General features: G+C 42.8%; 1 protein-coding gene across 1 annotated transcript in view; it reads left to right on the forward strand.

Moving 5' to 3' along the window:
- The window catches only part of LOC134539890 (cytochrome P450 4C1-like), a 158,661-nt gene that overhangs the window by 69,934 nt on the left and 69,673 nt on the right, over positions 1-19,054 (forward strand). Inside the window, exons 5-15 of the mRNA XM_063382239.1 lie at positions 762-947; positions 983-1,104; positions 1,135-1,261; positions 1,368-1,418; positions 1,499-1,575; positions 1,636-1,736; positions 1,768-1,889; positions 1,970-2,046; positions 2,077-2,200; positions 2,281-2,357; positions 2,388-2,514. Of these exons, the coding sequence (XP_063238309.1) occupies positions 762-947; positions 983-1,104; positions 1,135-1,261; positions 1,368-1,418; positions 1,499-1,575; positions 1,636-1,736; positions 1,768-1,889; positions 1,970-2,046; positions 2,077-2,200; positions 2,281-2,357; positions 2,388-2,514 (1,191 nt within the window). The remainder of the gene's footprint in view (positions 1-761; positions 948-982; positions 1,105-1,134; positions 1,262-1,367; positions 1,419-1,498; positions 1,576-1,635; positions 1,737-1,767; positions 1,890-1,969; positions 2,047-2,076; positions 2,201-2,280; positions 2,358-2,387; positions 2,515-19,054) is intronic.

Raw genomic sequence — 19,054 nt, forward strand, 5'->3', positions numbered from 1 at the left:
TGTTATTTTACTTATAAAACACTGTATTTGTGGAAACGGTGTAAAACAAACTGAAAAAAAAAATTATTTTAGTACCACTTTGTTTCGCTGTGACTCTGCAAAGGTATTTTAAAACTCGTTATTTTCAACTCTAAGTAGTTTTTTCATGTTTGTAAACGTAATGAGGAGTTATGGTTCACTGTTTCGTCTATGTTGTAATCATATTGGTAAGTCGTAGGCCAATGATATTCGCGTGCGCTGAAAACAAATATCAAGGACTTTGCGACTTGTTAGTGAGTCAAGATGTATTTATAATAAGGTTCGATAACTCCATGGCGACGTGCGAAGATCGGTCGATTTTACCGCAATTGTTAAAGGTTGCATTGCGTCATTGTTAGCAGCGTTCTTATTTTTCGAGAAAAAAATTCCAATTTTTTTAAGTAGGTACCTGCAGTACCGCTGTTGGTCTTGAGAAAGCTGGCTTTCTGTAAAATGCAAATACTTTCCGTTTCCCCGTCTTAATCACCAATGCCTGACTGAGCCCGAAGCTGTTTTGGAACTCAAACCATAACAAAACAATTTTTATAAATTTGACGAAGTATTTTTAACATTTGCACTCTACCACGTAACCTTGGTCTTCCCGCAATATTAATAGAGGATAATATTATAATACGGTATACGCATGATATATCCGTCATGCACGCCCATGTACGCACGTTAGATGAGACCAGAGTGGCGCGCGGAGCAGGTGTGTGACAAGTGCAAGAGTGTTGTTGGCGCAGGAGAGAAGTGGCGCCGCCACAGGAAGCTCATCACGCCGGCCTTCCACTTCTCCATCCTGCACCACTTCGTGGTGGTGTTCGCCGAGAAGAGCGAGGTGCTGGTGCGCAGGCTGCAGAGACACGCCGACGGCACAGCCTTCGATGTGTTCCCGCTGGTGGCCCGCTGCGCACTGGACATCATCTGTGGTGAGTAGATGCCAGTAGTGTGTGCCACAGTCCAGGGTCGTGGAGGTGTTGGCCGAGAAGAGCGAGGTGCTGGTGCGCAGGCTGCAGAGACACGCCGACGGCACAGCCTTCGATGTGTTCCCGCTGGTGGCCCGCTGCGCACTGGACATCATCTGTGGTGAGTAGATGCCAGTAGTGTGTGCCACAGTTCAGGGTCGTGGAGGTGTTCACCGAGAAGAGCGAGGTGCTGGTGCGCAGGCTGCAGAGACACGCAGACGGCACAGCCTTCGATTTGTTCCCGCTGGTGGCCCGCTGCGCACTGGACATCATCTGTGGTGAGTAGATGCCAGTAGTGTGTGCCACAGTCCAGGGTCGTGGAGGTGTTGGCCGAGAAGAGCGAGGTGCTGGTGCGCAGGCTGCAGAGACACGCCGACGGCACAGCCTTCGATGTGTTCCCGCTGGTGGCCCGCTGCGCACTGGACATCATCTGTGGTGAGTAGATGCCAGTAGTGTGTGCCATGGTCCAGGGTCGTGGAGGTGGTGGCCGAGAAGAGCGAGGTTCTGGTGCGCAGGCTGCGGAGACACGCCGACGGCACAGCCTTCCATGTGTTCCCGCTGGTGGCCCGCTGCGCACTGGACATCATCTGTGGTGAGTAGATGCCAGTAGTGTGTGCCATGGTCCATGGTCGTGGAGGTGTTGGCCGAGAAGAGCGAGGTGCTGGTGCGCAGGCTGCGGAGACACGCCGACGGCACAGCCTTCCATGTGTTCCCGCTGGTGGCCCGCTGCGCACTGGACATCATCTGTGGTGAGTAGATGCCAGTAGTGTGTGCCATGGTCCAGGGTCGTGGAGGTGTTGGCCGAGAAGAGCGAGGTGCTGGTGCGCAGGCTGCGGAGACACGCCGACGGCACAGCCTTCCATGTGTTCCCGCTGGTGGCCCGCTGCGCACTGGACATCATCTGTGGTGAGTAGATGCCAGTAGTGTGTGCCATGGTCCAGGGTCGTGGAGGTGTTGGCCGAGAAGAGCGAGGTGCTGGTGCGCAGGCTGCAGAGACACGCCGACGGCACAGCCTTCGATGTGTTCCCGCTGGTGGCCAGCTGCGCACAGGACATCATCTGTGGTGAGTAGAGGCCGGTAGTGTGTGCCACAGTCCAGGGTCGTGGAGGTGTTGGCCGAGAACGAGGTGCTGGTGCGCAGGCTGCAGAGACACGCCGACGGCACAGCCTTCGATGTGTTCCCGCTGGTGGCCCGCTGCGCACTGGACATCATCTGTGGTGAGTAGATGCCAGTAGTGTGCGCCACAGTCCAGGGTCGTGGAGGTGTTGGCCGAGAAGAGCGAGGTGCTGGTGCGCAGGCTGCGGAGACACGCCGACGGCACAGCCTTCCATGTGTTCCCGCTGGTGGCCCGCTGCGCACTGGACATCATCTGTGGTGAGTAGAGGCCGGTAGTGTGTGCCACAGTCCAGGGTCGTGGAGGTGTTGGCCGAGAAGAGCGAGGTGCTGGTGCGCAGGCTGCAGAGACACGCCGACGGCACAGCCTTCGATGTGTTCCCGCTGGTGGCCCGCTGCGCACTGGACATCATCTGTGGTAAGTAGATGCCAGTAGTGTGTGCCAAGGTCCAGGGTAGTAGGTATATATAGTAGGTCCTGGAACACCAGCTCACGGCTGGGGAGCCGGGGAGCCACGGCGGTCATCTGAGATTACGTCACTTCCGGCGGCCATCTTGGATTGCTTCACTTCCGGCGGCCATCTTGGATTGCGTCACTTCCGGCGACCATTTTGTTTTTATCCGCCATTTTGTTTTCTAGAACATCCCGACATTTCGAGTTTCATCCGCCATCTTGAAAATCTTTATTTACTATCCGATTTTAATGAATTTTTTTTTAAATTTATAAAAAATTAAATAATCAAAATTTTAAAATAAAATTTACAAATATATTATTTAATAAAATTTTATTTAGAAACCCTATGCTTCGAGTACCCCACTCCTCTACATTGCGAATACACCATCTAGCCCCCCCACTCCTCTGTTACAATGACATCGTCATCGAACACCCCACTCATTCCTGTAACAATTCTTCGTTACACTGCTTTCTTTAAAATAATTTATTATTAAAAAAATAAAAAATATATACCATCAATGTCTGCGGAGGCCGCCATCTTATTTAGTGGAGACCGCTATCATGATTTCATCTGATGGATGTTATCATCGGGTGTAGGTTTCTAAAGTACGTTAGTGTATGTAAGGTCGAGTTTCAATTCTCTACCAACATTATTATTATCCTTATAGACAAAAATCTACAAAAATCCAAAAAAAAACCACAAAAATCCACAAAACCCACAAAAATCCATAAAATCCACAAAAATCCACAGTCATTTCGTTGTTGTAACCACAATTTTTTTCTTAAAGTCTTATCACTTATAGGTTTTGACTAAAATATATGTTATCAATACTATCGTTGTGGATGCGATGGTTAAAGTAATGATAATTTAAAAAAACATTTATTACTCCATCTTAGCTGACCAGAAATTTTTCAGAGTCCTAACTCACAAGTAATACTCTCTTCTCACGTTTGCGTACTCGTGTTTTAAAAGCTGCATGGAAGCAGATATTTTTAATGTCTGCGTATAATATCATTTCACTTTTCAAACCAAGTCCATGTTTGCGTACTCGTGTTTTAAAAGCTGCATGGAAGCAGATATATTAATGTTTGCGTACATGTTTTCACTAAATCTCGCATGTTAATACCTTGGAAACAATAACTAGTTACCTTGAAACATAAATTCAAAGAAAAAAAATAAATGAAAAGAATTTATTTAACACAAAAACACATCTCAAAAATATTTACATCAGACACTTATTTTCCTCCAAATCGCTCACGCAAAAATATATTGAGGAGTCGTACCTCCACGCTCAGGTTACCTAGTATATGTTCTAGACTGTCGTACCGGGCGTTGAAGCCCTCTTCCATCAGGGCTAGTCTCTCGCCCAGCCCGGCACATCCACACACGCTCACTTGCCTGCAGTCACTCTCCGAAGGTGTGCCCCACCCACACTGTGACAGTGTGGTAGGGGTTCTAGCAGAACTTGGAGTTGGCGGCGGTGATGTCGGTGGTGGTGTGTACACCGCTGATGTTGGCGGCGGGCGGCGACTGGCAATCTCCATCAGCGGTGTCAGTCTCCCATCCAGGTGGGGTGTAGCCGACGGTGTTGTCTCCTCTGTAGGAGGAGGCTGCTGCCCGAAAGCAATCGGGGTGAGGGGTGGCAGCGGTGGTTCACACACCCCAGACCCCTCTGTAGTGGGCTGCCGACCGACAACATTAATCGGGATGAGGGGTGGTGGTGGTCCAAAAACCAGTCGAGCCGTCCGAGTCGACGAGAGGTCCAGCGGTGAGCGGTCCCGCTCAGGAGTCTGCCCCCACGGATCCTCCCGTGTCCAGCGGCGACCTTGATGTCGGCACTGCTCGATGGCTGCCCAATTGTGGAGATAGGTCTCCTCGCTTATGGTGCCGTAGTCCTCCTCCCCGTCACTATAAATGGTGATTATTTCACCCTCCTCCACACTCCCCCAGCTGTGCGCAAAATCACTACCGTGAAAAGACATATCAGTATCCTGCAGCAAACTAAAGCGTGCTTCCAGCCGTCTACACTTCTACCCTTCCCCACCCTCCTTGACAGCCCTGTCCAAGCACGCGCTCCCCCATGACGTACAGCCTCTGTCGTACCTTTGAATATATATACTGTATAGAAGTCGCCAGCCCAGGTTAAAACTTCTAATACGGTTTTGAGGTAGTTGGTTAATTCACCGCCGCAATCGCCACCATCTCTAGGGCATCGACTTGTGGTGGTCCCTGGCGGACGAGTGTCGAACTCTTCAAACACCCCTTCCCCCTCCCCCTGAACGAACTTGAGCTGCAGTGAATGATTGGTGGGGGGTGCGGGGAATGACAGCGGGCGACAGGGCTGCGCTCTAACGTGTAAATAACAACTAAGACGATACAGGGCGTTACGGCAGCGCACTGCAGCGGTGAAGTTCCCAAGCTGCTCATCTTACGCTTTTGAAAAACGTAGAGTAAATCCTATCCACTCGCGACTTCTATACAGTATATATATTCAAAGGTCGTACCTACCCCCTACACCCCTACCCTCCCCGACCCTAATAGCCCGGACCTGTCACCACACGATCCTAGCCTCCTAAGTACCACCCACAAGTGCTCCGACGCTAAAGAAAAAGTTTAAAACAGTACGGAAATAAATAAAACAAAGTTATTTATTTACAACTTTCATTTATTAAACATAAATTATTTACATCACATTACATTAAAACATTAGTATTTTTTATCCAACCGTTTTCAGATTTATCAAATCCTTACCACTATACAAACAGCCTATCATCTTTTCGTCTCAACACTTTCTCTACCAAATAATCATTCGGGTACTTGGTAGGTTGAATTTTTTCCTCGTAGAATCCACCACGTATCGCTGAACCTCGTAAATCTTCCAAGTAGTAACATCTCGGACGGTAATTACGTATTTTAACAACACGGAATATTTCTGTAGACCAGTTAGGTGTATACCTTTTTTTTTAAAAGTATGTTTATATTTTGAAATGCGCACAAATTCTCCAATTTGTGCTTTAGGTTTTTTTACCTCTAGTTTATTTATGTTAGAATAAACAGTTTTAAGGAGTGAATCATCTTTTACATCAGCCGGGGTCATACCAATTGTTCGATGTTTTCTGTTGTTATAGTCATTTAATAATGCCGGTAACATATCAATCCACTTATAACTTCCTTTTGCTGTGAACTCCCTCCACGTGGCTTCCTTTAAAGTACGATTGAAACGTTCTACAACCCCTGCTTTTATCTCGGTGAATGTGGAATAATGGTTTATTGCATGTTTTTTCATAAGAGCCTGGAATTTACTATTATAGAATTCTTTTCCGTTATCAGTCTGTAAGTTCTTAGGTGTTGAACTTAATTTAGAAACATGTTCCATGGCTAACATTACATCATTCGAGTTTTTACTCTTAACAGGCTCTGCCCACGCCCGTTTAGAATAGACGTCTATAACAGTAAGCAGATACTTGTACCCGCCATTCACTTTAGAATAAGGAATCATTTCAACCAAATCCGCTTGAAATAAGTCTAAAAGCCCTAATGTCAGAACACTACGTCTAGGAAAAGTACGTCGCGCCGGCTTATGTAATTCTTTTGCGATAGCTCGACGACTCATTTCGAGATGTATCCGTCTTCCTGTAATTCTTCAAGTATGGATATTATTTCGTTTTGATGCGAAGTATTCCCTGCTTCTTTAGAAGCAAGCAGCAAGCGAAGCCGATCTACAAGTTCATTAGGATTATTCCAAAATATGTATGACAGTCTTTTATTATCAAATAATTTACTAACTAAACCGGATCCTGTTGAAACACCTACTTCAGGGAACAGTTTAGATATAATTTCATACTTTATATGATGTTCATCTTTAAACAAGTTAGTTTTCGAACAGTTGTTTTTGTAATGAGCGCTTGTAGTTTTTAACATTAGCTTATATTGTTCTAAATCTGTATTTGTATATCGCTGAGGATCTCTAAGAAACAGCAAATTATAGAGTCCAGGTGTCCCAGCCGTGGTAAATCCGCCTACTTATATGACATCGCCAGGTAAAAAATGTACTTCCAATTAACCCATGTACCACTTTTTGCTACGTTTAAAAACACCATAAATAGGATCTCCTTTGCGTGACGAGTATGAAGACAAGTAAGTAGAAGCAATAGTTTCTGGCTCAACTTCTGAGGAACGTAATTTTTTATGCTGTAGTAAATATGAAATCGGTACATCTTCTTCGTTTACATGTATGATACGTCGCTTTTTACGGTAAGATTTAGCAGGATTCTTTTCTTTCGCTTCATAAGAAACATTTTCAGTTTTAACAAGCGTAGGAGAAACATTTTCATGTTTTAAATTATCTAGTCGTGAAGTAATCGGTTCGAAAATTATTTCATTAACAATATCACACCCTAACTTTTCCTTCTTCGCGAGTAAGTATTTATCACGAATACTTTTGATTATGTCATGCAGCTCTTTCGCTGATTCAGACATGTTAATAAAATGACGGTAAACTCCATCATCACGTATTTATATACCTTTATGAAACCGGCTTTCTCCCCTTTTGCGGTAAAGTTTTAGGATCTTGTAAAGGTTTAATAACTATTTGTTCTTCTAATCTATCCATACGAGCATTCGTTTCGGTCAGGAACTGTTTATGTAAATTAGTAAAACTTTTTTCAACTACCAGTTTAATTCCCTCACTTTGTTTTAGTAAAGATTCGCGTATGTGTTCACAATGCCTAAATAACTCATCATTATGACTCAGAGCCAAAATTTTCTCATTCACATCATCCAACACAATTGCTAGTTTGCTGTTAAGAATTTCATCAAACGCGTTTTTTATGTTAGTAATAAACGCTCAAAATTTTCATTTTGTTTTTCACTTACAGAGTCCACAACTAGTTTCAGACTTTGCAATGTTTGTGAGTTTATTTCCTGCACATACTGCTTTGTGCTAGCATCTGTAGAAAGTGCAGGCTGTCCTTAATTACGTAATATTTTACCATTTACCGACAAGTTCCCATCACGCATTTCTGTAATATTACATTTTTCACGCGTACGTTTCATGGCACTATGCCCGAACTTACTTATGGAGTCAGTCATCTCTAACGATATACTGATCCAACTGCCTTCTGAAACGTCCATTATATAGCGGAAAATCTTTAAAAATCGAGATGAAACCGAACCTATCGTTCCAACAAACAGAACACATTTGTTTAAACTCGTTAAATGTCATATCGCTCGAAGTGTGATCTTCGTACGCATGTTTATGATTGAGGTCATCCATTTTGAATAAAATAATGACATTTGCATTATCACGTACAAGATGTTTCGGTATTCTCGAGTATGTTTGACATAAGTATATACAATCCACGTATGAGTGTCGACCCATCGAAAAATATCTTTGAATATTACCCTGTTTTTCGTTAGCGACGTCATCGAAAATAATTGTGGAATTATGTTTAGCTTCTTCTTGAGGTATCACTGCATCATTATCACTATAGGCATAGTACCCCATACCATCAATACATTTCAGTATGTATTCAAGTCGTACATATTTAGGCTGTTGTAAGGATTTCGAGTAAATGTATATGTTTTCAGAACGTAAACCATTCGGATGCTCGAGCAAGCTGATGAGCACACACGTTTTCCCACACCCCGATGGCCCTGCAATGATACATCATACAGTATTAGGTAGTAAGCTTCCGTGTCTACATTCTAGAGAAATATATTTTTTGTCCACTTCTGATATTTTCACAGGTAAAGTTAAATCAGGTTTTATAATTTTCATACCACAACCTAAACTATTAGTTATTACGTGATCAGTGTTTGAAATATATTCATTTATGTTTGAAATATGTTCATTTATGTTTGAAATAGGCTGAGTTTTGTTTGAAATATGCGTATCTATGTTTGAAATATGTGGATTTTTGTTTAAAATATGTTTACTATTGTTTGAAATATTTTCCCTATCCGTACTACAAGTAATACTATGTTTTCGCAAGTTACTAACTCTTTTGAATTCTCGAGGACATTTAAGACAGCGAAACAAGCGGTAGGAATAAGTCTTTAAACATTCGTTTTCTTCATGCTGAGAAGCATTATGTTTTAAACTGAAACCTTTACCACAGTATTTACACAAGTAAAACATTCTGACACAGTCGATGTAACTACTTCAATGTTCAGTTTACAACTGAGGTACTTAGCTATATAAGGAGCTGTATTTATATGTTTCCCCTCAGTAAGCTTCAATGACTTGTGAGAGTAAGTCTAAGCTTGGTGGCGGATTAGTAAATAGTTTGATAAATAAATTGCCATTTGAATTACACATTCCAGGCTATAACTACTGTGGTCCGGGCACGAAATTAGCTAACAGACTTAGGCGGGGAGATAAAGGTATAAACAAACTTGATAATTTTTGTAAAAACCACGAGGTAGCTTATAGCAAAAGCACAGATCTGGAAGACCGACCCGAGGCCGACAAAATCCTATCGCAGGCAGCAGAGAATTTGTACAAGGCGGGGGGGTACTAAACTATGTGAAAAGCTAGCTTCATTTGCCGTTTCAAAAATCATGAATTCAAAAGTGAAATTAGGTATGGGGCTTAAGAAAAAACGTAAAGTCAAGAAAAATATTAAGAAACGAGTCAAGAAGGGTGGATTCTTACCACTTCTACCTGCTATTGCCGCACTAGCAGGATTGGTCGGTGCGGGAAGCGGTGTAGTTAGAGCAATTAACTCGGCAAAGACCAATAAAAAAAACTTGGAAGAAGCCAGACGGCACAACGAGAAGATTGAGGCACTAGCTATAAGTTCAAAAAACGGAAAGGGAATGTTTCTTCGTCCATATGCAAAAGGAGGTGGAAAAATAAAGAAAAAACATCGGAAAAACAAGAAGTTATAAACTCAATACCGACTCGAGCATTATAAAACACAGAATTAATAAAATATGCTCATAAACTAAAAATAAAGAACTTTAGAGGAGTTTTTATAAGAGATGGAATGCCAGAAAAACCTAATGTTAACGAATCTTCAATTGTTAATTTAGATAGTAACAGTAACAGTGGTACTCACTGGACAGCATATGTGAAACGCGGTAAAACAGCTATTTACTTTGATAGTTTCGGAGATTTAAAGCCTCCAAGAGAACTCGTAATTTATTTAAACGGTGCAATAATATCATACAATTACAATAGAGAACAAAACTTTAACTCTGAAAATTGTGGAAAACTAAGTTTAGTATTTCTGTCGCAATATTCGTGAAAACATTTCTGGTACCAGTCGCAGACAGATAGCAGTATACCACCACTAAACCTGCCGTGAAACACCCGCGCGAGTAATGACATCTGTTAGAACACACATTCCTCAGTACCGACGTCACAACATTTCAGGAAGCAGTTTGACTAATGACGCGTTCCCGCACGAAATACGCACCCGTTCCCCGACGAGCTGTGACACGCCAGGAGGTTTGGAACATTTAACGATCTCACTAACGACTTTCTGCAACCGCAGTTTGCTTGCACATACTTTCTATCCTAGCGATCTGTGATACTTTGAAAACTTTACAGGTAAAACTTTTCTCGTGTAAAAAAGTATTTAAACAGATGCATATAAATTTATTAGCCAGTTTGTTGTAAACATGAGTATTACAACAATATTGTCAGGTGCTAGCAGCGAATTAACTTCTATATTTTTTCCTCCAATACAACTGCAGGGAAACTGGTCAGTTGCGCTGACGGATTTACAAACTTTTAATTCTATAGCTAATGTTGATGAAACGAATAATGTTTTCAGATACAAACACCCTAGCGAAGATTACTTCAAAGAGGTAAAAATACCTGTTGGTTGTTACGAAATTAGCGATATTGAAGATTACTTAAAGAATATTTTACAACCGGATGAAACAATAATATAATTCTTACAGGGAATATAATTACCATGAAAAGTATTTTAGTTAGCAGTTGTGATATAGATTTTAAAGGTGACAGTAGCATAGGATCACTATTCGGTTTCGAGCCTAGAGTATATGAAGCAGGTAAAGTTCATGAGTCTGTTAAGTCGATAAATATTTTACCGATAAATGTAGTTCGTGTAAATTGTAATTTAGTAGGATCTTCATTTTTAAATGGTAAGCCGTCTACAACAATACATGAGTTTGGAATAAATGTTCCTCCAGGCTATCGTTTGATTGAAATACCAAAAACCGTAATCTACATTCCTGTAATAGTAAAATCAGTTAGTGAAATAACAGTTCAACTTGTAGATCAACACGGGAAACTAGTTAATTTTAGAGGAGAAGAAATTACTTTGAGACTGCACTTGAAGAAAGATGGGAATTAATTTTAACAGAATGTATAAAAGCAGGTGCATAACTAAAAAAAAAATGTTAGTTTGCGAAAGAAGGTCAGAGGGTTAACAACTACTAATCAGGCTTTTCTACGCAGTCTAGGATATAAAGTAAGAAAGTATGGAGTCGGAAATCCTCAATCTTAATGATGGGGTTAGCGTTGATGATTCAATCACAAAGTCGGAAGTACATAGCTACTCTCCTTATATTTCAGGTCCGTACTTACAATCTTCCGAAGTTATTATAACTATTCAGAATGAAGATGTGTATACTTTTCCGAGTCAGTCTTTCATACAATTAAGAGGTGTGCTTTTAAAGAATAATGGCCAACACCCAACAACTACGCGGATTATTCAAAATGGTGTTTTGCATTTATTTTATAGAATATCTTATAACTTAAATGGAATCGAACTGGACTCTGTTAGAGATCCAGGAATTACATGTACAATAAAAAATTATTTAAATCTTACGAGAAACGAATTACCTGTAGCAAAGATGGCGGGGTGGGTAATCGAAGAAAATTTTAAAGTATCTGTATATGAAGGTGGGAAATTCGAAATTTGCGTACCGCTAGCTACGATTCTAGGATTCGCAGACGACTACAAACATATAATATTCAACTCAAAACAAGAACTAGTATTTTCTCTTGCAAACACATGGAATAATAGCGTACTAGCATCTGAAGAAGATCCTGAAAATATGATTTTATCTTTATTAACAATCAAATGGATGGTACCACACATTGAGGTTAAAACACAAGAACGAATATGACTGCTTAAGTTTATAGAAAAAGGTAAAGATATCGAAATTTCTTTTAGATCATGGTCGTTGGAAAGCTACCCTAGTTTACCTCAGTCACATAGCATAAATTGGAACGTAAAATCTACATTCGGATCGGAGAGGCCACGATTTATTATATTAGGTTTTCAGAACCAGGTGGGGCAAGAGTCACCCACCTAACTGCCTCAGACGTCACAAGACACAATTAATACAAGACAAAGGAGATAAATAAATAAATAAATATAGCAGAAATCCCTTTGTATAATCTGAACAACATCATTAAATAGTACATTCGTTTATACTGAAAAATACTGAATACATCATTAATACTGAAATGGCACATTCCTATAAGAAAAGAGTGCTTTACATAACATAAAACACGCAAGTATAACAGATTGTAAAGTCAATAATAATTTAACATTTAAATTAAAAAAATAAAAAAACAAATTATAATTACGAGTCGCCCCTGTGTACCTGGTAAGGCGTGGTAACAATCCAATAAAAACACGAGATGATGAATCAAAAAGGGCAGAAGGCCTGAATCAAGATTAATCAACGCACATTCGGCCGCAGGGCGAAAGGCGCAAAACAAATGGGCATGACGAGCAACTACGCCTTACCAGACACAGGGGCGACGACAACCAGGACCGCTGCCGGCCGACGAACGAGTGAAGCGGCCTGCTTACTCACGGTAAACAAGTGGGCGGGACGAGTGGAAGTGAGGAGGGGGGGAGGGGAGGCAAGGAAGATTTAGAAGGCCGGAAGAATCTGGAAGGTCGGAGGAGGAGGAGGAAGGAGGGAGGGGAAGGGGAGAGGAAGGAAAGGAGGGGAAGGCGAGTGAAGGGAGGGGAAGGTAGGGAGAAGGAATGAGAACGGACTAGAAGAATGTGGCATTTCTTCAACCCCCTTTCCTAAAGTGGCCCTGCCTGGACGCGGAGAACATGACGAACAGACATTGTGTGCTTGAAAGATCGGCGAGGTTCAGCATAGGAGCAGTAGCTGCCGTTTATGGAGCGGGCGTGAGGATCTCGTCCTCGACATGATTTGCTGGAACTGCAGAGAAGTCGTGCTCAAGTCCAGAGAAACTCCGACGAGTCGCATCCTCCTGGCCAGGGAGGGGGGAACTCCAGTCGGAACCGAAGAACGCAGCCGAGGGAGGCTGTCCGAGGTACAGCCCGAAGACAGTTCCATCACCAAGAGCTCCGAGACCACAGGCGGCTCACGGCGGTGCAGGGGCACTCAGCCGGAGCCACTATAAACAGTCTCAAAAAACACACAGGAGGAAGATAACTCAGGCCTCCTCAGGGCAACCAGCCATCAGGAGTAGAGAAGCACTGAAGCGAAGATATCGTCCCAGGCAGGGAGCCACAAAGAGGAAGAAATAAAAGGGGGGGTGTTGATGCAGATGTCGCCCCGCAGAGACATCTCCCGGCGAGGTGCTGATGATGATGACAGCGCATGGCTAGGATGACCTGAAAGGGGTAAGGGGTAGGGAACCAGACAAGGAATGCCCATCAAAAAAAAAAAACAACAACAACATAAATAACTAGCAACACACAATGATCCTCGAGGATCACAAGTATAACAATTACAATAATAAAAAGATGTGCACATCATGAATACAAAGCAAAAATACAGGGCTAGCCCTTACAAACTATCCCACAAAAGGCTTAAGATGTGATACATGAGATTTCCTAAACCTATTCTTATGTTGCAAATCCTTTAACAACAATGTGTTAGGTCCTAAAACCTTATTAACAATAAATGGCCCTTCATAAGAGGGCAAGAGTTTACAATTTATTTTGTTTGACAAGCTTGGGAGAGTAAATGACTTACACAGTACCTTGCTGCCCACCTGAAAATCATGAATAGTCCTACCCTTATTGTAAGAGTTTGCGACGGCCTGAGGGGCCTTCTCAAGATTACAAGAAACAGTATCCAAAACAAGTTCTAACTCCCGAGCGTCCAGACTGGCGTCGACGGGGGGCAGCCCCCACTGGTTTAATAAGGGATGAGTGAGTTCTCGACCCAAAAAGGGAATGGATGGAGGGAAACCGGAAGCTGAATGGACAGAGGAATTCAGTGCCACATTAATAAATTCCAGATCTGAATCCCACAGGGTCTGATCGGCACGGTAAAAAGATGTAAGGATACCCTTGATTACCTTATTGACACGTTCAACCTGGTTTCCCTGAGGGAAGTAAGGCGAACTGTAGACAGCTTTGACGGCCCATTCAAACAGAAAATCCTTGTACACAGAAGATTGGAAGTAGGGAGCATTATCGGAAACAATGATATGAGGAGGTCCAAAAAACTTAAACACCTGGTTTTTGAGAGCATTAACAATGGAAACAGATTTCATGTTTTTAAGAGGTAAGAGAATAACAAATTTAGAAAATATGTCTAAAACAAATAAAAGGCATACATTGCCTTTACGTGAGCGAGTTAGGGGCCCAAAGATGTCGACGTGAATAACGTGCCAGGGTGCCACAGGAGGATCAGCTGAATAAAATCCCATTTTAGAATTATGAGCTGGTTTCGAAACCTGACAATCAAAACAAGACCTGACATAGTCTCTAACATCTGAATTAAGCTGAGGCCAAAAGAAATGAGCTGAGATTCTTCGCTGAGTTTTATCAATACCTAGGTGACCACCTACTAAGGAAGAATGGAAATAAGCAATTACCATAGGTCTGAGAGAAAGTGGAATAACGACCTTACGTGCCCTACCGGAGGATCCAGTAAAAAAAAGAAGACCTTGTTCTTCCATATAAGGAATTGCTTTGTTGGACAGAAGATCATTATGGATCTGTTGGCAAAATGTGTCTTGCGCCTGCTGATCCCTGATGTTAAAATACGACTCTGGAAAAATTTTAATGGAAGACACAAGTTCAGTGGGCAAGGTGTTACGGAGATGTACGGACTCAAACTCATCGGTGCAAAACATACGGGAGAGGGAGTCGGCGACAATGTTGTCCTTGCCAGATACATGGTGGATACAGAACTGAAAACGCGAGAGTCTTAAAATCCAACGTCCCAACTTGCCGAGCTGATGGGGATGGTTGAAAAGCCAACTGAGAGCATGATTGTCAGTATAGAGGTCAAACTCGCGAGAGTCCAAATAACTTTCGAATTTCTCCATAGCGAAGAGACAGGCAAGAGCCTCCTATTCGTAGACGCCAAGGCATCGTTCGGATTCGGACAAAGATCGACTCGCGTAGGCGATCGGTCTGATTTTTCCTTCCTCAAGATGACCTAGTACTGCGCCAAGGGCAACTGAAGAGGCGTCCACCTGAAGGGCGAAACGTCTATCGAAATCGGTGAGTATTAAGACCGGGGGTTTGGCCATGCAAGCCTTTAGATTCTGAAATGACTGCTCCTGTTCGGAGCCCCAAACAAAGATGGAACTTTTCTTTTTTAAGGAATTTAAGGGTGCGCTAAGAGTAGCGAAATTATCAATGAAACGTGAAAAATATCCGAGAAGACCCAAAAATCTTTGAACTCCCTTAACATTTATGGGCCTAGGGAACTGTACAATTGGTGCAGTTTTGTCTGGGTCCATGAGAAGGGTACCCTGCGAAATGACATAACCTAAAAATTTAACGCAGGTTTTACCAAAGGTGATTTTATCTGGATTAACAGTTAAGTGAGCAGAACGCAAACGGGTAAGAACTTCTGAGAGGTGATTAAGATGATCTTCAAAGCTGGTGCTATAAATGATGATATCATCAATGTAATTGAATACATATTTGTAATTTAGATCCGAGAGAACATGATCCAAAACTCTACATATCGCCTGACTACCGAAGGTGACTCCCATGGGAATGCAGTTGAATTCAAAATGTCCAAATGGGGTTGAGAAGGCAATATACTTACGGCAACTAGGGTCCAAGAGACATTGATGGAAGCTCTGGTTAAGATCAATGACTGAAAAGTAGTTCGCTTTTCCTAAATGCTGAAGAGCGCTTTCAACCGTGGGGAGTGGGTACACATCATCCTTGGCAATCTTCTGGTTCAAAGAAATATAATTGTGGACCATGCGCCAGCTTATTCCGTCTTTTTTGCGAACCAAAAAAGTTAGAGTTCTAAAGTCAGATGTTGAGGGTGAAATGACTCCAGCTGTCAAGAGCTTGCCAATAATGTCTCGCATAGCCTGAAGCTTAGGTGGAGAGACCTTATGATACCTGCTACGTACAGGATTTTCATCTTTTAAGTAAAACTTGTAAGGAAGGATGTCACATTTTCCTAATTTGGGAGTGATAACATCCGCAAATTTCTGTCTAAGGGCTGAAAGAGCTTGCTCCCGATTGGGGTGACAGGACCCACTACACTGTAAAACAATGGAACTGTTATTCTGAGATCTCAGAGCTATTTTACAAGAAGGAGCAAAGGCAAATGAAAGCTCGCGTTTATCTAAATCTAAAACGCAGCGGGTTTTACTCAAAAAATCAAGGCCGACAATAAAATTAGGCGAGACACCGGGGACAACTATGAATCTCCTATTCCACGAGAAATGCTTGATCTTGAAATGTATGACAACTGATTTGCACGAGCGTAGGCACTCACCATTAGCAACACAAATATTAGCATAGTCCTCTGAGGAGACACCGGAAGAAAGAGCTGGAAAGAGACTAAGAAATTGTTGCAAAAAAGATTCACTAATCACTGAGCGGGAAGCACCAGTATCCACAAGGGCAGGAAACAACCGATCGCCGATGGACACTGACAAGAAATGCAAAAATGAAGAGGTTTTTCTTTTAAGACGACAGAGCTGGCCTCTTTTCCGCCCCGTCATGCGGAGTTTAAAGGGCAATTGACTCTATAATGCCCCAAGGCTTTGCAGGAGAAGCACTGCCGGCTATTAATGTCTACACGTGGCTGGGTGCAATCCTCAGTAATGTGTCCAAAGACACAACAGTTCGCACACCGAGCGCGTGTATGGACAAGACCCGTTTTGACACCACGCATTTGAAAACACTAGATTTTTAAAGGACAAGACCTATTTTGCTACAGTATTCGGGATGGACATAACCTGTTTTGTAACAGTAGCAAATTTGAACAAGGCATGTTTTGAAACTGTACTTGTATTTTGTGCTGCTTTTAAACAGGGAAAAGAATTATTTTGTTCCAGTTTCTTAACTGTCACTAATACATACCACAAAGGTGCACCCAAAACCACCATAAACTCGTTTTTCACTTTTTGTGGACAAGGCTTACTTTGCAACTGGCCTACTCACATGCAGGTCCAATAAATTCGCCGGTGAAGTGATTATGATCACGGACTTTCTTTGCGACCCCTCCAAACTTTCCTCCACAGTAGCAACACACACTTGCTTGCAGAAAAGCAGTGTTCTGTGCATGTGTGAGCGGAGTCATAGGAACAGACGTAGAAAAAATTTTCTGTACATCATGCCCAATCTCCACAATACGAGAAATGAACTTATCCTCTGCGTCACAACCACGATACACTTCAGACTATGAAGGAAGTGAAGAAGTGAGGTGTGCTGGAATGACGGAGTTATCTGCTTTTACATAAATGCAGTAGCTGTACGCTTTATGCTTTTGGTACTGCAGCGTGTATGCTTCATCAGGATTCGGGTGACATGTATGGATTTTCTCTAGAATAGCTTCAAAGTCGCAATATACCACGATGGGCATCTTATCACTGTGATGGAAGTTTTTGAACTTCAGAACAGGAGGCTGACCGTTTTCATCAAGCTGTGGCATTTCCATCCTAACAGCAGCATGCTGTTTGCAGAGCTCACTGTGTTTTGCCAAACACTGAAGACCAGTGAGCCCGCTAACCCTATCCTGATCATGATAATGCTTGAAGCATCTTTTGCAAACATGAATACGTTGCTCGTGTGTAGTGAGTTGGGACCGAACCAGAGCAGAAAATTTTTTAATGAATGTGAAATGGGACGAATCGTCATTGACCAAGAGCAGAAGATCGAAATGATGTTCTTTCTCTTCAGGAGCGACTCGTGCAGGAACAACATTCAGATTTTCGTCGATACTGTAAATGTTGATGGAGACTCCGGGGTTCTGTTTTTCAAACAGCGGTATTTGCCTGATTGGAGTAGGGAAGTCAATGTTGTTGAAATTGAATTTATCTTCCAAGTCATGGTAGCGCTGGTTGACACGTTCTGGGTGCTCACCTTCCACATACTTGACAAGATTCGACCACTTGAAGCACATGTGATCATCCAAGTTTTGTGGATTGATCACTGCATTTTTGTTTCGATGGAAGTAGGCAGTTCAATGTATGAGCTGGCACGGAGTGGATCAAGCTTGTTGATTCGTAGTTGAAGTCGCTTAACGGCCGACAAAGTCCATCCGGACCCCTTACCCATGTAATCTTCCTCCTCCTTGCAGATCTTGGAGATGGACTCGGCAACTGCTTCCTCCACCTCGTGAACTGTGTAGAGGGGTACATTAATGGTTTTGAAGGCCCTCTTGTCTTCGCTGGCATCCGTAGGTTTTTCGTAGTCGCACTCCAGCATTATGTTAAACTTCAGCGGCCCATTCTCTTCAATCTCCTCTATGAGCTGGCTTATTATTTTGTTCTTAATGGAGTTGAGATATCCGCATATATCCTTCTCAGAACTTGAGGTATTTACAGCAACGTACATCTTCAAGTTACCCTTGAAACCTACTTCGGCGGTGATGAAGCCGTGGGTATTGGCCAAACCCATGCCGGTCACCACCTTTGTACGATTTGGTTTAGGTGTAACTGCAGGCTTAATTTCTGCCATCCTCTGCTTCTTTGTCGGAGGCGGAGCAGGCCCCTTGCATACCTTAATGTGGTTGCGAAGAGTGTCAGCCCAGGCGAACTACTTAGCGCAGTTCTCGCAGGAATGCACTATGCGGTTAGGATTAAGTCCACAAGTCGACTTCTCATGCCGTCTGGCATCATTAGCACGGGCGAAGGCCTTGTAGCAGAAACTGCACCGTACGCCTGATGTCGTGGCGACAGCTCCAGTGCATGATACAATGTGCTGCTGCATCTTGTCGCTGCGTGCGACCATCTTCCCACACAGGTGGCACTGCTGGAAGTCACGCTGTTGGTTGCCAGCACACTGTCGCTCGTGCCGGTAGCAATTCTTAGCTGCCGTGAAGGAGGCAGAGCAGAAACGGCATTTCTAAACGGTAGACGTCATCACGACAATCGGTAGACTGGTCTCAACGTACGGAACACGCGAAGGAAGCTCGACGTACGGAGAACTATAACAGAAGAATAAAGAAAACAATGTAGCAAGATGTTAACACGAAAACAAACATAACCTCAAAACTCTAGTCCTCAAGCTTACTAACCTAAACTGATAGTGATGTTACTAAATAAAAAAGTTGCAAACATACCCTCAAAACTCTATTCCTCAAGCTTACTAAC

The sequence above is a fragment of the Bacillus rossius genome, chromosome 16 (assembly GCF_032445375.1).
Source record: "Bacillus rossius redtenbacheri isolate Brsri chromosome 16, Brsri_v3, whole genome shotgun sequence".
Taxonomy (NCBI): domain Eukaryota; kingdom Metazoa; phylum Arthropoda; class Insecta; order Phasmatodea; family Bacillidae; genus Bacillus; species Bacillus rossius.